Below are 16,716 nucleotides of genomic sequence, written 5' to 3'. Positions count from 1 at the left end.
TTGGGTGGCATTGTTATGAAGCTTGAACCCAGGAGGTTGGTTGATATTTCTTTGCCGAGCTCGGTTTTCCGTTCACAAAGTGCAGGGTACTTTTGGCATGGAATGACGTCCTCGTCAACATTCCTTTTCAACTCCAGTTTTCCCCCAAAAAACGTATATGACCTTGGATGTGGTAGGGTTTTGTCACTGTAATGTTATACACCCTGCCAGATTGTAGCACTAGATTGGATTTAAGAGAATTGCCCAAATCAAAATGATAGGTTATAGGCACAGTAGCAAATTATAATTTTTCATTGACGTGCTCCTTTAAATACCTGGTAAATGCTTTATTTTTTTTGTGCTGCAATGAATGTGTAACACAATCTCAACTTCTGAAGGCTAACCCCAGCCACACTCCAAAATGGAATTCCATTCATGTTGCATTTCAATTGAAGGACTAAACAAAAGTGGATAAAATGGAGTTATAAAAAAACGGTCATTGACCACTTTTATTTAAATGTTCTGATACTGTATCTAGTCATGGCCTTGAATGTTAAATAATAAAAATTTTATATTTTCTGCATTGTAGAATAATAGTGAAGACCAACTATATGAAATAACACTTATGGAACCATGTAGTAACCAAAAAAAATCTAAATATATTTGAGATTCTTTAAAGTAATCACCCTTTGCCTTTATGACAACTTTGCACACTCTTGGCATTCTCTCAACCGGCTTCACCTGGAATGCTTTTCCAACAGTCTTGGAGTTCCCACATATGCTGAGCACTTGTTTTCCTTCACTCTGCGGTCCAACTCATCCTAAACCATCTCAATTGGTTTGAGGTCGGGTGATTGTGGAGGCCCGGTCATCTGATGCAGCACTCCATCACTCTCCTTCTTGGTAAAATAGCCCGTACACAGCCTGGAGGTCATTGTCCTGTTGAAAAACAAATGATAGTTCCACTAAGCGCAAACCAGATGGGATGGCGTATCGCTGCAGAATGCTGTGGTAGCCATGCTGGTTAAGTGTGCCTTGAATTGTAAATAAATCACTGACAGTGTCACCAGCAAAGCACCCCCACACCATCACACTCCCTCCATGCTTCACCGTGAGAATCACACATGGGAAGATCGTCCGTTCACCTACTCTGCGTCTCACAAACACACAGTGGTTGGAACCAAAAATCTCAAATTTGGACTCATCAGACCAAAGGACAGATTTCCACCGGTCTAATGTCCATTGCTCGTGTTTCTTGGCCCAAGCAAGTCTCTTCTTCTTATGGTGGCCTTTTTAGTAGTGGTTTCTTTGCAGCAATTCGACCATGAAGGCCTGATTCACACAGTCTCCTCTGAACAGTTGATGTGTCTTGTTACTTGAACTCTGTGAAGCATTTATTTGGGCTGCAATTTCTGAGGCTGGTAACTCTCATGAACTTATCCTCTGAAGCAGAGGTAACTCTGGGTCTTCCTTTCCTGTGGCGGTCCTCATGAGAGCCAGTTTCATCATAGCACTTGATAGTTTTTGTGACTGCACTTGAAATTTTCCGCATTGACTGACCTTAAAGTAATGATGGACTGTCATTTTTATCTTTGCTTATTTGAGCTGTCCTTGCCATAATATGGACTTGGTCTTTTACCAAATAAGGCTATCTTCTGTATGTCACAACACAACTGATTGGCTCAAACACATTAAGTAGGAAAGAAATTCCACAAATGTACTTAACAAGGCACACCTGTTAGTTGAAATGCATTCCAGGTGACTACCTCATGAAGCTGGTTGAGCAAATTCCAAGCGTGTGCAAAGCTGTCATCAAGGTAAAGGGTGGCTACTTTGAAGAATTTCAAATAAAACATATTTTGATTTGTTTAACACTTGTTTTGGTTACTACATGATTCCATAATTCTGCTGTCTTCACTATTATTCTACAATGTAGAAAATAGTAAAATTAAAGAAAAACCCTTGAATGAGTAGGTGTTCTTAAACTGTTAACTGGTACTGTGTGTGTGTGTGTGTGTGTGTGTGTGTGTGTTGCGGGACAAATCATTTGTAGATAAGGATATGAAATGCTTAAGACAACCCATGTTGTTTTACAGGGGTGTTTTTACATATCGTAGCTGACACTCTGGGCAGTGTGGGAGTGATCATCTCAGCCCTCCTGATGCAGAAGTATGATCTGATGATCGCTGACCCCATCTGCTCCATGTGCATCTCCATTCTCATCGGAGTCAGGTCAGTTGACCTCGCACAGTAGTACAATTCCCAGCAGGCCACACACTCATTTTACAAATATTCCTGTAAGAGAGAAACTTGAAGGCCATCTGTCACACTGCTGCAGGGAAGTACCCCACGCACACACACTCGGGGCTAGATTTACTGTGTCGTTTTCACCAGTACAATTTGGAACTGTTGTCTTCAGGATGGATTAAAATGCCTTCAAAGTAAGCTCAAAACGGTAATGTAATTTTCTTTTTAGGCAATATTGCCTTTCTTTGTTTGATTTCTGCACTGGTGCAAACACTTCCTTAAACACCAAGTTATTTTTTTTACCTCAAGTGTCGGTCACTTTGATTGTTTTCGCCTTGCCATCGTAACAACCGAACAGGAGCAATTTCACAAGAATCCCCATCCATTGAACGCTCCACATGTAGGGCTGAACCCAGGGAATATTGCACACTGGCTTCTCCCATGATGATGAGTATTGGTATTCTGCTATTCAGCTAAATGTCTTTAATGGTGGGTCAGTCTCCACCGTAGACCCACTTCTCCTGGTGCTGCAGAACAAGATGAAACGACAGAAGGCAAGCATGCATTCGGGCATGTTGTCTCACCACTTCAAACTGGCCACTGTTAATCTTTCTCAAATGCTGCCAACACCACTGTAAAGTGCAGAATTACAGGACTCGTACAGTGGGGTGGAGTCTTTGTGGCTCCCAGAACATATGGCATCCCAGAAATCATGCTCTGTCCTGCTTTGTAGCATTCTTCAAACGTTTACTGCCAAGATGTTGCCAAGTGGACTTTTTATGCAGTGTTAAGAGTCATGCTCTCTCTACACTAAATAATGCCCAGCATTGATTTGAATGTTCTGTGTAGCCTACATATGACTTAGGGAGCTTTAGTCGATATGACTCATGATTTACATCAAGCTTCAGGAACTTTCAGCAACCAGTAACTTTAAACTGGTTTCTTCATTTGGGGTGAAGACCGACCGAGCCAACCTCAGCAGACAGAACTAGTCGCACTTGCAATAGAGAACCAGTCAGTCCAACAGACAGAATGGGAGGGCCAATAATTGTTCCTTGACCACCTGGCCATTCCCAGCAGATAGGTGGTGTAGCCCATCTTTTACACAGTGTGTGACCCTATGAGAAGCGAGAGAGTGACATTATGGCATCTAAATAATAGATTTAGCTTTTCAGATGTTGTTCCCCAGTGGTAGATGGACCTGCAAAACTGCTGAAATCCAGAGGGATTCGAAAAAATAGATTTGGTGAGGAATGGACTTGAATGAGTCTTGAGACCCAGAAAAGAGGCATTAGTTCTTAGTGGCTCGCCTGCTCATGTGTTTCTCAATTCTTCACTGTCCTCTGTTAGTCGTACAGTAGGGACAAAGTGGTTGGGGAAAGGGCCCCATTATGCAAATGTAAACTCAGTGAGTAAAGCCTCTCTGGTAAACTTGTTCGCCATCTCTGTCTTTTGAGCCTTTTCTTTCCTCCTATCTGGAATGTGGTCGTGATCTGTGACTGTTCCGTTTTAAATGTGTGAACAAAGCCATCCTTTTAGTGTGGATTTCTCCCCTTTTTTCTTGATCTGCCTGAGTGGGGTTTTGTCATTGAGACTTAAGCCGACGCGTTTTTCTCCATAGCCATCGGTGAAAGGCAAAGAAATTAACAGTTCACATGTTGGACAATGAGAACAAACGAACCCACCTAGGCTTATTCTACAGCATGTTGCGTTCCATCTTGGGACAGAGCGAGGCTCGTAAAAGAGCCATTTCAATACAGGTGCGATATGGAACAAGTGAGGGAAGAATGAAGAGGGAGAGGAGCAATTAAATAGCAAATAATGAAGCAGATGTAAGCCCCAAAAAAGCAGCGAAAAACATACAACTAACCTCCAACGTTGTAAAACCACCTAATCTGCAGCTGGTATTTGGCTATTATTTTCAGAATGTTTGTACTTTTTGCTTTTGTTAAGCGACTGGACGGGAAGAAATGGAGAGCGAGAGTAGTCAAACAGGGGAAATGTTTTCAAATCCCTTTGTGGACATTTTGTTGGACCCCACCCAGATGGTTGTGCGGGATCGGAGATTAATTTCCACGGCCTTGATGCGTGTTGTGTTTTGTCGTGAATATTTGTTTTGAGTGTAATCACCTTCCTGTTAGTGCAAGTTCTGTGTGAAGTTATTTTGGGACCTCGTATTGTGACATCTTGATAAAAACGTTTAGCACTGCAAAGAGTGCTGGATTCATTCCAGAACAACTCAAAATGAAAGATGTGTAATTACTTGGAAGTATTTTCCCCACCGTTCTGGAATGGCCATCATCCATTTGCGGGATTCAAGATTCAAACAATATTGGCCTACAGATATCATTTTACTATTTGATTACCCAGTGAAATGGACCGTAGATCTCTCTCTGTTATTGGACCGGCAGAAGGACAGTGGGTTGTTTGGAGAAATGGAAGTCGGTGTGTGTGTGTGTGTGTGTGTGTGTGTGTGCGGCCTGAACCTCAGCTGGTTGACCATGTTTTATTTTCTTTTGCTGACATTGACCACATTTGGAGGCTGGAGGACTATTAAGGGGAGGTGCGTAGCTTTCCCATCCTCCCTGAACGGCCATACTTGGAAGTACCCTTTGCAGCTTGCAAAAACTGTACAGAACCAAGCACAGACCCCTTGCACGTGTGTGTTTGCCTTGGGCCGTCCCAGTGTGTTTCTTTGTGTGCCTCGGTCAAGGCCTGGTGGCTGCTGGCCTCGCACCAAAGGAGAATATCTGGGTTGGCTGTGGACAGATGGAACAGTCTGTGCAGCCTGTGATTAGTGAGTGGAGAGAGGTGGTTAGAGGCCCCTGCGGGCCCCTTGGCTCTCTCTGTGGGGCTGTGGGTTAGCTGGGGCCTCATGTGGGACTCTGCTGCAGGGACCAAGAGCCCGGCTGAGGCTCCTCCCTCCCTGCTGGAGGAAAAGGAGCCCAAGGCTGGGTAATGACTCCCAGGTGAAAGCCTGGAAACCAGATAAGGTAGGCGTGAATAAATTAGGACACACTATGTAAATACGAGTACTAATCAAGGCCTTTTGGGACAGTGATTTGGCTCATTTTGAAATGAGGGTAACTATTGGAATGATGAAGAGACGACAGTGTGCAAAGACGAATTGGCTTTGAGTTACTAGTGTGGCAACTCATTGTTAGATGTTTGAACAGTACATACCCAGGTGCCATACAAAAGTGAATTGATTACATATAACGGGTGAGTGCTATACGTTAACTTGAATGCTGTTTATTTTGACCCAATTATTGAAGGCTTGAAGTTGAAGCTTTTTTTTTCTCTTCTCTCTCATCACTTCAAACCTCGTACATAATTAGTCAGTGTACTCTTACCTTTGACCTCTGTTACATCCTTCCCTTGAGGTTTTCCCTTTCATGAACTAGACTTGGCAGAAGAGCCATTGTGTTGGCTGGTAATGAAGGTGATGTTTCAGGCCAGGGCTTGAGGTTAGGTAATGAACCCTTCCTCCACATAACCACTGTGAAAGCCCTCCCCTTTCTGATGGTCACATAGGGCCTTGTGTTTTCATTGCTCCCTCTTTAATGCTGTCACGTTTCCTTGAGTTGAGGAGACATAAAGAGTTGAAAGGCAATTTCGTCAATTCCAATAACCAGGTTTCCATCCAACTATTTAATGCGGATGAATTACCTGACGCATTAAAAAAAATGTCATGACAGGGCTGATGGAAACAGGACATGTCTGTACAATTTCATAAATTTCGATACCATTTGTTCGTTCGACGTGATGGGATCTTGTCGGTAAAATTAATTATGCAAGAAATGGTGGTGGAAAATCTAACCTATAGAAGTAAACTTGGAGTCACGCAATATGTCACATTGTAGGCCTTGTACCACCACAATATGGATAAGCATGAAAAGTTTATAGGCAAATAAAGTTAAGTGCACGGTGATCATGCAATTTCCCAATCGGCTAAATATCGAGGGTATTCGATTGCTGGTGACATGATGATCAGTGCTTGGCTGCCAATTTAGCAAATACAATTATTGCTCTTATCCATGTCTCATCATATAACCTGTCCACTTTATCAGTGAACTTGTCGAGAGCATGCGTCAAAACCAGACTGGGCAAATTTGTTATCGTAAAAGTTTGATAAAACCATTGGTAGAGTTGAAAATGCGATGCAAACTCTTAAAATAAATGAGTTTCATGTGCACAGCTTTTTATCCACCACAATTTACTTTGATGGAAACACCCCTCATTGTTTTTATGCAGATTTTTTTAATATTTGCATGAAAATCTGTCGCCAATTGGCTAGAAACCTAGCTACTGGTCAGTTTCACTCATTTTATTACATAATTTAAAATGTAGAGTAGTTTCTGCCTCCCCTGTCTACTAAAACCACACCATTTTGTTTAAGGTAACCATCCTAGTGTAGCTGACTGTAATAATAGGTGTTTCATGCTCCTTTGAATCAGAGGGACTTCTGATGGTTTTAGATGTGGGGAGAAGATTTCACTAGCATGTCATGCTTAACCCACTTGTCCTACATTGCCATTGGCTCTCCATTTAATAACAGGTTTACATGTTCTTTTGAATTGTTATTTCACCTCTTTTCAGTGGCTTGGGTCAGTATCGTGTTCAAGGCCATGCATCTGAGATTTATGTATCCATCTTAAACTGTATTTCTAACTTCTCAGCCCATGTTATCCATGGCAGGTCTGTGTCCTTTTTTTTTTTTTTTGATGTTCTCATGCTGAACATAGGCTTTCATTCAGAATGGGTGGATGTAGGCTTCATTTTCTTCTTGTCGTGGTGGAGCTTCCCTAGTTTTGCTTCATTGTTCAACTCCAAGACTGTTCGCTCCAAGGCCTTGAAGAATGTGGGTCTGACTCCCTCTCTTTACAACTCGGGGAATTCCAGAACAGTGTTGACACTTTGGCAGCCCCTCATTGGAAGAGCTTTTTTTTCCCATTGGGAAGAAACAGGATTTGGTTCAACCTCATCATGCAGTAATGTCAGTATGAGTCAAATGTTGCCTACTGTTAGTATTGGTTGCTTGGTGAGTGAGATGTTCCCACTTTTTTGTTGTTGTGGTAAATCTCCCTTGACTGAGGGGTTTAGGCCTATACTGCTCTTGCTACTGTTATTGAATGACTGCTTATATATCGACAATACTTAGTGGTTGATTATTATTGTGTGCCTTGCTAAAGATCCTGTACTTGTTAGACGTCCACTAATTGGTGAAGAAATGTTTGGTGAATTGGTTTCCAAAACGCCAATACCAGGGATGTTACACATTGGCGCTTTGAGTCTTGGTTCAAAGCTCGAAATCAGGGCTGTCAAACTCATTCCATGGAGGGCCTAGTATCTTCTGGGTTTTTGGTTTTTCTTTTCAATTAAGACCTAGACAACCAGGTGAGGGGAGTTTCTTACCAATTAGTGACCTTAATTCATCAGTCAAGTACAAGTGAGGAGCGAAAACCCGCAGACATTCCGCCCTCCATGGAATAATTTGACACGTGCTCTATTAATTATTAATATATTATGATTAAGTTTGTGGTGACTGAGTCAGTGCTGTTGAATCTACACAGGAAGGCTGGGGACAATAGTATGATTTCAGAGTAGGGCATTCCCCTCGTGCTGGGAGCTTTCCTGTTTTTAACTATAGCTACTGAAGGATGGAACTAAATAAGAGATGTATATCCCTACCTTCCCTAATTGAAGTAAACTAATGGACAACAACAACAGGCTTTTACTTCCAGCTTATACATACTATATACATTTTACAATATTTTTTTGTTTTTAGTCCCATCCTTCAGCTACTAGTTGGTTTTTGATTCAATGCAACTTCGTGATTGAAGACCGTATTGCATTCTGGAAAATATCGTAGACTGTTTCTATAACTTACCAGTATGAAGTCAATATTTTCATGAATCAAATCAGGGAGCAAAACAAGAGAAGACACAACCTCCTGACTCAGATTCTATACTGTTGGTTATTGGCTGCTTCCACAGTAGCATACAGTACATGGCTCAGTACACCACACGTATTACACAAAATGCTTCTGTGTGCTGAATTGTTAAGTGTGTTACCACAGCGTTTACTGGCAAGGAGTGCTGAACAGTCAGGAAATGGATGGATCACTTACCGGCTCCTCATTTGGCTACTGTTAATGTCAGGCTGGCACAAATAAAAGCTTCTCTAATTGCTGCCCATACCTTCATAATCGTAACTAGTCAACTGGGGAAGAGGAGGTCACTGGCATTTCACAAGATGCCTTTCCTTCCACTTATTACCAAATATTTTTTTGCCATTGGCCTTAAATTTCCCTGCCCCCGTGGAAATCGAATTTTAACATATCAAAATCCCCCTGTTTAACCCTCTAGATTGAGGGGGGTGGTTCTAAGCTAACATATGGAATTGTTTTAAGATGGTCAAACTAAGGATTATTTAGCTATTTGATTTTGAATTTAAAGACTCCTTTAAGGTATCTAAAAAATAATATATATACAGTTGAAGTCGGAAGTTTACAAACACCTTAGCCAAATACATTTAATCCCAGTAAAAATGTCCTGTTTTAGGTCAGTTAGGATCACCACTTTATTTTAACAATGTGAAATGTCAGAATAATAGTGATTTATTTCAGCTTTTTATTTATTTCATCACATTCCCAGTGGGTCAGAAGTTTACATGCACTCAATTAGTATTTGGTAGCATTGTCTTTTTAAATTGTTTAACTTGGGTCAAACGTGTCGGGTAGCCTTCCACAAGCTTCCCACAATAAGTTGGGCCCATTCCTCCTGACAGAGCTGGTGTAACTGAGTCAGGTTTGTAGGCTTCCTTGCTCGCACACGCTTTTTCAGTTCTGCCCACAAATGTTCTATAGGATTGAGGTCAGGGCTTTGTGATGGCCACTCCATTACCTTTGTTGTCCTTAAGCCATTTTGCTACAACTTTGGAAGTATGCTTGGGGTCATTGTCCATTTGGAAGACCCATTTGCGACCAAGCTTTAACTTCCTGACTGATGTCTTGAGATGTTGCTTCAATATATTCACATAATTTTCCTTTCCTCATGATGCCATCTATTTTGTGAAGTGCACCGGTCCCTCCTGCAGCAAAGCGCCTCCACAACATGATGCTGCCACCCCCGTGCTTCACGGTTGGGATGGTGCTCTTCAGCTTGCAAGCCTCCCCCTTCCTCCAAACATAACGATGGTCATTATGGCCAAACAGTTCTATTTTTGTTTCATCAGACCAGAGGACATTTCTCCAAAATGTATGAACTTTGTCCCCATGTGCAGCTGCAAACCATAGTCTGGCTTTTTTTATGGCGGTTTTGGAGCAGTGGCTTCTTCCTTGCTGAGCGGCCTTTCAGGTTATGTCGATATAGGACTCGTTTTACTGTGGATATAGATACTTTTGTACCTGTTTCCTCCAGCATCTTCACAAGGTCCTTTGCTGTTGTTCTGGGATTGATTTGCACTTTTCACACCAAAATACATTCATCTCCAGGAGACAGAATGCGTCTCCTTCCTGAGTGGAATGACGGCTGCGTGGTCCCATGGTGTTTATACTTGCGTACTATTGTTTGTACAGATGAAACCTTCAGGCGTCTGGAAATTGCTAACAAATTCACTACATGGAAAAATAGATGGTTCCAAAAAACATCTAAAGGAAGTTTGTTATGTATTTCTTTTTTACATGTATTTATCCCCTTAGTTTAAGTGTCTAAAATATCTCCATAGACTTCCATTCATTTTTTTTACAATTTCAAAAAAAAAACTGGTACCAGGGACTTTCAGACGAGGCTTGTGGGTATCCTAGAGCAAAATGGAGAGAGACACCTTTCAATAGTGGTCATAACCGTTTGGATACTACAGACATTTTCGTGAAAAGACTGATTTTCGGGATGTCTCATGGTCTGACAAACACCGCTCTAGCTCTGTCACCTTTCACTGCAGATACAGAAGGGCGATATCAGTGTATTGAGAAGCAGCCCATGCAAAAATCTTATCTTAAAGAACAGACCGATGTAAACTAAACTCTTTCCCATTTTGTTTATTTAGCTTCAATTCAAAGACCGTTTTGAGAAAATGGTTGTCATTTGACAAGTTATTACAAAATGACAGTCAAAACAAAGTTCATGGCTGTTTTTATCACATGTATTACACAATTATTTTTGTCAATCTGTTTGGCTGCAGACTAGTGCAGTAGAAGTAAATAAGGAGTCAATGTGTGACTTTACATTTCTTCAAAGGTTCTCTTTTCCCGTCGGCCATAATCAAGTCTTTGATTTCATAATAACATGTTGGGTAGGGGAACGTTGGCTACATTTCGACCGGACCCTTAAGACTCAAAGGCAAAGCTGAAGAATGTACAGTAGCCTATATGCCGACGAGCTGGTTGGTGTAGTGTGCTACTAGCATGTAGTGCAAGTGAGACTGTAGACGTGGAGGAAGAGCAAAGGGAAAGTTTTGCCCACGTTGACATGGACCGAGTGGGGCTTCTGGTGGGGTGTAGGGGATTCAGGGATAATGACGGGGAGAAGAGGGGAGTGAGTGGGGTTTTGGGAACGGGGAAAGCTGCCAAACCCTCTGATGGCTCACATATGCCTTGGTGGTCGGCCTTGTGGCTTTGGTATAGGGGTTAGGCGGGACATGCAATGGGATTTGTTTTATTATTTTTTTTAACTGTGGCCGCGAGATGGTTGCGAGGAGACAAAAGGAAGGATCAAGAGTGGCTGGCGTGGCACTGTCCAGCCTCATGAAGTCATTGTTCAACTATGATAGTAGTCTCCGCTGCAGCCAGCAGGGTCTGCAGTGCAGTTCTCCTGCTCTCTGAAAGCAGCATCTGTGACATTTTGAATTGATGGCAAGACCTTCCTCTTTGACCTAGGCCTGCCATTTCGGAGGAATTCCAGACAACTGAGGTTTGTTGGACCCCCCCAAAAAACTTGGGCAGAAATATTACCAATGTTTCCACTAATTAAAAACATTTCACTCCACTGTTATAGTTTCTCCTTCCTTAGTTGAATTAAGGTGGAGGAATTCTCTCAAAGCCCTACCTGCGTAGTCTTGAGTACCAGTTCCTTTGGCAAGCTTGCCACTCCTTGTCATTGATAAAGAATTTCTAACAAAGTCAAAAACAAACATTTAGCTGTTAGCTAGGCAAGTCGTTGTAGTTTAGATGTTAAGCCTCTAAGATATTTTGTGGTTCTAATTGCAGTATGCATTTACTCTGAGAATTTATACTGAGCTAGCAACTTTTGACACAGGTTTGTCTGGGAAAACACGGTTTCTTAGCAACCGGATACCAACGTGGAGACTGGGTTTGCCAGGTCTAGCTCAAATTTCTAGCACAATCTGCCCACAAGGCTTGAAAAACTAGCCTCAAGAAATGGATGCACAGCGAGAGGAGTTGTCATATTTATACAAACCCCTTTTTCCATAACGTTATCGAGCGAATTAAGGAATATCAACATAAGCTTATTGTGAGCTAACGTCACGTAAAAGGAATTTGAATATGCCGCGAGAGAAGATCATGTATCTTTATTAAACTTGGCAGATTCTCCACCAGTGGATGTCGTTTTAACTCGTTTGACAGCTAAAATGTTAAATAATCCCTTTTCGCATAACTATATAGTTTGAGTGATGAAATTTGGACAGAGGATCACAATCCCAAACATTGGGCTATTTTCTGGCAATTGTGCCATCATTATGAGCCAGATGGTAAGACTACAACCCGTTTATAAATGGCCTATTTGCAAGATTGACTTGTCATTTCAATAGGCTAAATCTGGGTTTATGATTGTAATTCTATTTTGCATAGCTAGATACAGGTAGCCTGTAGCCCCTTAGGCCTACATAATATGGCCTACAGTAGCCTGGGCAAGATCTAAACTGAACAAGTGCTTGTGTTGCCCAGTAACCTGCTGGAATAGGCTACTGAGGATGGTGTCGTCATTTTCAATCGCTGAATCAAATATGAATAATATGGATATGAACTGAATAGGCCAATGCTTGTCTCTTTTTTACCTGTAGCCTAATCTGACGTTTTCTAACAGCTGATCGGCAATTGCAATAGAGCTTTGACCATGATCACAATTGATAACTTCCAATTGAATTAACTAAACATGGCCATTAATAATTGCATAACACAACGCTACAACAACAAACTGAAGTCATACGATATTTACAAAATATTTGCTAGGCTACACAAAGTGGCACAAATTGATTTGCAATAACTCCAGAGATTTCGTAATTTCAACATTTATTGTATCAAATGGAAGGCTACATAAATCAGTAGGCCACTTGATGGCCAACATATGCAAACGTTTCATTGTGGTCTTTTCCCCATAACCGAAGCATGCAATGAAGTTCCATCACTTCCATTTCCAATTTCCACTCGAGCAGCGCTCAAACCCAAGAACTGAGCACGATACGGTTTTCCATAAGCGAAGTCGACACAGAATGCAGTTTAAACAACCTCCGAGCGAATTTATCTAGTGCGCCATACATTTTCCAGGGCTTTGTCGCCTTTATTTCTTTTCTATTGCGTTAATGTTTTATGGACAAAGGGTTGGAAATAAGTGTCTCCATAATGATGATCTAAATAGCCTACATACAACCAATGATTTATATATACATCATTGCATACAACTGGTAAAAAGTTGTCACGACGTGCACACTGCTGTCTCCTCGCCAGCCTGCTGCAGCGATTTCAACACACACACCCCTCCGGCCCTCGCTCTCACTCACTCAGCAACAGCCTCCTCACTGTCTGACAGTCCACAGCAGCAGGTCACCGTGAAATGTATATATTTTTAAGAGAAATGCAATGGCTGCCGCAGTGCAATTTAGAAGTACCCCAAAAACCCGCGACCTATACATTTTCACCCGCGACATCGTTTTCAAAGTAGCCCAATTTACGGGAACATTTCAGATAGGACAACCTTGTGGGGGGAAAAGTGATGGTTCCAATACTTGCGTAATCGTTGTGATTGGAGGATAGCTGTGAGGGTGATTGAATCAGGATCAAATCCTCATCTTTCCTAGAGCTCATTAATGTTCATATTTGAAGATGGCAGAAAGGACATTTTCTTTGGCACATGACATGGCATACAGGGACAACTGGAATGCGCTTTTAACCAAGCAAGCTGTCATTGTCCAGGGTTCATATTGTTCAGCTTGACTTGTGCCCCAGAAGCACAATATCACTTTGGACAGATTTGGCGTTGCCTTGGCCCTGGGCCTGCCAGTGTTGACAGGAAAACGTTGGGGAAGTAAGTCACGCTGACCTGATATTTTTCTCCCTTACCCTCTGTGCCACAGTGTAGTGCCTTTGCTGAGGGAGTCCATCGGGATTCTGATGCAGCGGACTCCGCCCTCTCTGGACAATGCCCTGCCAGAATGCTACCAGAGGGTAAGTGCTGCACAACCATGCCTCAACCATACCCTGATGTCAATGCTGAACATGTTAAATGTTTAACAAGGGGAAATGGCCATATACATCTAGGTGTGAACTGTGTGTGTTTGCAGGTGCAGCAGCTGCAGGGTGTGTACAATCTGCAGGAGCCTCACTTCTGGACCCTATGCACAGATGTCTACATTGGCACAGTCAAGCTGCTAATTGCACCCGACGCTGACAGCAAATGGATTCTGAGCCAAACGCACAACATTTTCACACAGGTAGGAGAGGAACCCATCCTTTTGTAATGTCACACACAGCCATTCTCCTACAAATACACACACTGATTAGCCAGCAGCTAATGGGAAGCCACAAAATCACTAGTAACATTGGAACATGTGTCATTTACTTATTATACAATGGGTGGGTCTAATCCTGAATAAGATTGGTTAAAAGCGCGTTCCAGTTGTCTATTCCACAAGTTACCACCGGCTAAATCTATGATGCCTATTTACTCTGTTCCATCTGACTGCACAATCCACTGTCTCATCAGCCCAGCCAGGCAACTTATAAACTTGATCTCCACTATAAAAACCATCTAGACATTCTCACATTTTTTTAAACTAACATTTAGTTTTCAACAGCAGAGTTTTGTATAAACCTTGCTGTCTGACATTTGCAACATTGTTTCAATATTCAATCTTCAGCTGTCCCATAGTAATGAACATGTAGGGTTCGGAGTCGGGACGGGACCAGGCAGCGTTTCTCAGCCAGTCAAAATCATGAATCAGCTGGCATCATTTTTATGGATATATACAAAGAAATGTAAATTGAAAAAAGGTCAAACGAAACGAAGTGCAGCTAGTTTGCAGTGATTGTGATAGCTGTGTTGTTGGCTAGCTCCTCTGAACAACAGTGTCCTGACGAGAGAGCACATTTTCTATGCCAGGTGAAATCGTGCCTCATTAGCTCATTTGTTATGGATGTATCCAAATCAATGTCACTAGAAAACATCTTCTGCATATGCAAATATATTGGCACATCCTCCAAATATCGGCTTCGAGGGCATTATCACTTAAATAACCGGCAACTGGTCAGCAGACTAAATGAAGTCGCTCCTTGGTTTATTGGACAGACAATCGGTCTATTCAAGTCCAGGTGGAAGGTTTGAGAAACAAAGACGTAGCAGCCGAGTATTAAGAGCTCTGCCATTACCACTAGACCATCTTAACGTTATCGTTAGAATTACATTACACCTCTACTAGGTAACGTCAGGCCACAGAAATGTCAGATATTAAAGGAAAACATCTCCACTGTTGTGACTGGTGTTGATGCAAAGCGTGACTGGTTTTCCCCATTGTACTTGTCCACAGGCTGGAGTACGGCAACTGTATGTCCAGATAGAAGTGGCAATGATGTAGGACTCGTTCCTCGTATCTCCCTGGGACCAAAGCCTCTGTGTGCTGCTGTGGGGTTTCCTCCCCACTCTTTCCCCCCCTAAACCCCGCATCTCTGGGTTTTAAAGTCCACATTACAAACCAAGAACCAAGACGGAAGCAGCTATAGGACAAGTACACTTTGACTCTTGAGAGGACACAAGAAAACGGGGGAAACCAAAACTTGCCAATTATGATGTGACGTCTGCGGGGAAAACGAGAACTTTGCACACACCCACTTCCACCCATTCTACTGTTTAGAAAGTGTTTATCTTAATGTCAGAGACCCATTTTGGTTTTTATCATTCCCCCCCCCATTTTTAAGATGGGATTTTAATTAATTTGTAACTATTGTCTGCATTAAAGTACACTTCAATGGACATTCGTGTTAAGCCCTGCAACCATGTAAGATCCATAGATAATCTATTTTTATACGTCCATATCAGTCACACACAATTAACAAGGGGCATATTCCATTTGGCCATTTAGTTGCACTTTGCACACTTGAGCCATTCAACTGTCATTTTGGGTTTCTTAAGTGCCTTTTTCACCATATCATGGATGATCTGGAAGTCATTCGTTCACCCTATGAGACTGGAATCATGTCCCGTAAGACCCAAAAAGGAATCAGATGACCAACATGGGTCATGGTATTCCAGCCCTTTGGTTCCATCCTTGATCCAGCATCCCTTTGAGGGTTGTCATGGTATTTTTCCTAAGGGAATATTGTCATAATTCCCTGGACGGCACAGTGGCTTTATTTGAACCTTGAACAGCTGCGTACGACCTTGTCAAAGAGGATGGTTAAAACCGATGTAAGCCTAAAACCCATGATTTCATTGCCCTCATTGGTCTTACTTTAATGTAATGGGCCAAGTGTGCAGTTGGCCAGTTCCATTCTTATTTTGAAATGTAATAAATGATTTTACTGCATATAATTAAATTTCTCTCATTACTGGCGGAGGTTGAAATTGGATAGTAGTTTAACTACACCTTGAGGAAAAGGTTTGGCACAGATTGCACATCAATGTTTATTCTTAATTTCCATTTATTTGTTACATGAATATTTGAGAGAAGAGGTGGCGTACATTTTTTTTTTAAAGTATTTTGCTCAGTTTGAGCTGTCATCCATGATTTCTTATCTGTATATTTTATTTTTGACCAAATGTCAAACTGTTGCATATCAAGTAGGGCTCGACTATCTGTAGCACTGAAGCGCTACAGCTATTCAGCGTTAGCAGAGACTGCATTCACGGTAAACGCTGCATATTACGGCTCAATTGGAAATTACCTTTTAGTTTTACATTTCAAAAGCTCTGAACTTCAGCGATACGGATGAATCGAGCCCTTTATCTGGAGGAGGAAAGGGAGTTGCCTTATTCTTTCAAAATCTATCCAACTCAGGAGAACAACATGGGAACTAGATGATGAATTCTAAGTGTCATTTTAAGCACATCGGTATTAATAAATCAGTGAAATATATGCTTTGGTCTATGTAAGAAATATGTAAAACTCTTAATTCTGGTTTCACAGACCCAGATTAAGATGGCGGTCCAGGTTGACTTTTTGGCAGTAGTGTTGCGCATATCAGAAGATTACGCTTCATTTTCCAAGAATTCAAAACCTCAAATTACAGGACAGTTTAACTTTTTTTTACCAAGACAC

General features: G+C 41.8%; 1 protein-coding gene across 1 annotated transcript in view; it reads left to right on the top strand.

Moving 5' to 3' along the window:
* Positions 1-16,533, top strand: part of slc30a7 (solute carrier family 30 member 7) — a 29,336-nt gene extending 12,803 nt beyond the window's left edge. The window contains exons 8-11 of the mRNA XM_029706559.1: positions 2,076-2,211; positions 13,540-13,630; positions 13,747-13,896; positions 14,989-16,533. Of these exons, the coding sequence (XP_029562419.1) occupies positions 2,076-2,211; positions 13,540-13,630; positions 13,747-13,896; positions 14,989-15,036 (425 nt within the window). The 3' untranslated portion in view covers positions 15,037-16,533. The remainder of the gene's footprint in view (positions 1-2,075; positions 2,212-13,539; positions 13,631-13,746; positions 13,897-14,988) is intronic.
* The last annotated feature ends 183 nt before the right edge of the window (positions 16,534-16,716 follow it).

The sequence above is a fragment of the Salmo trutta genome, chromosome 22 (genome assembly GCF_901001165.1).
Source record: "Salmo trutta chromosome 22, fSalTru1.1, whole genome shotgun sequence".
Lineage (NCBI taxonomy): Eukaryota > Metazoa > Chordata > Actinopteri > Salmoniformes > Salmonidae > Salmo > Salmo trutta.
Note: the sequence above shows the minus strand (reverse complement) of the source record. Positions and strands in the feature narration are given on the sequence as shown.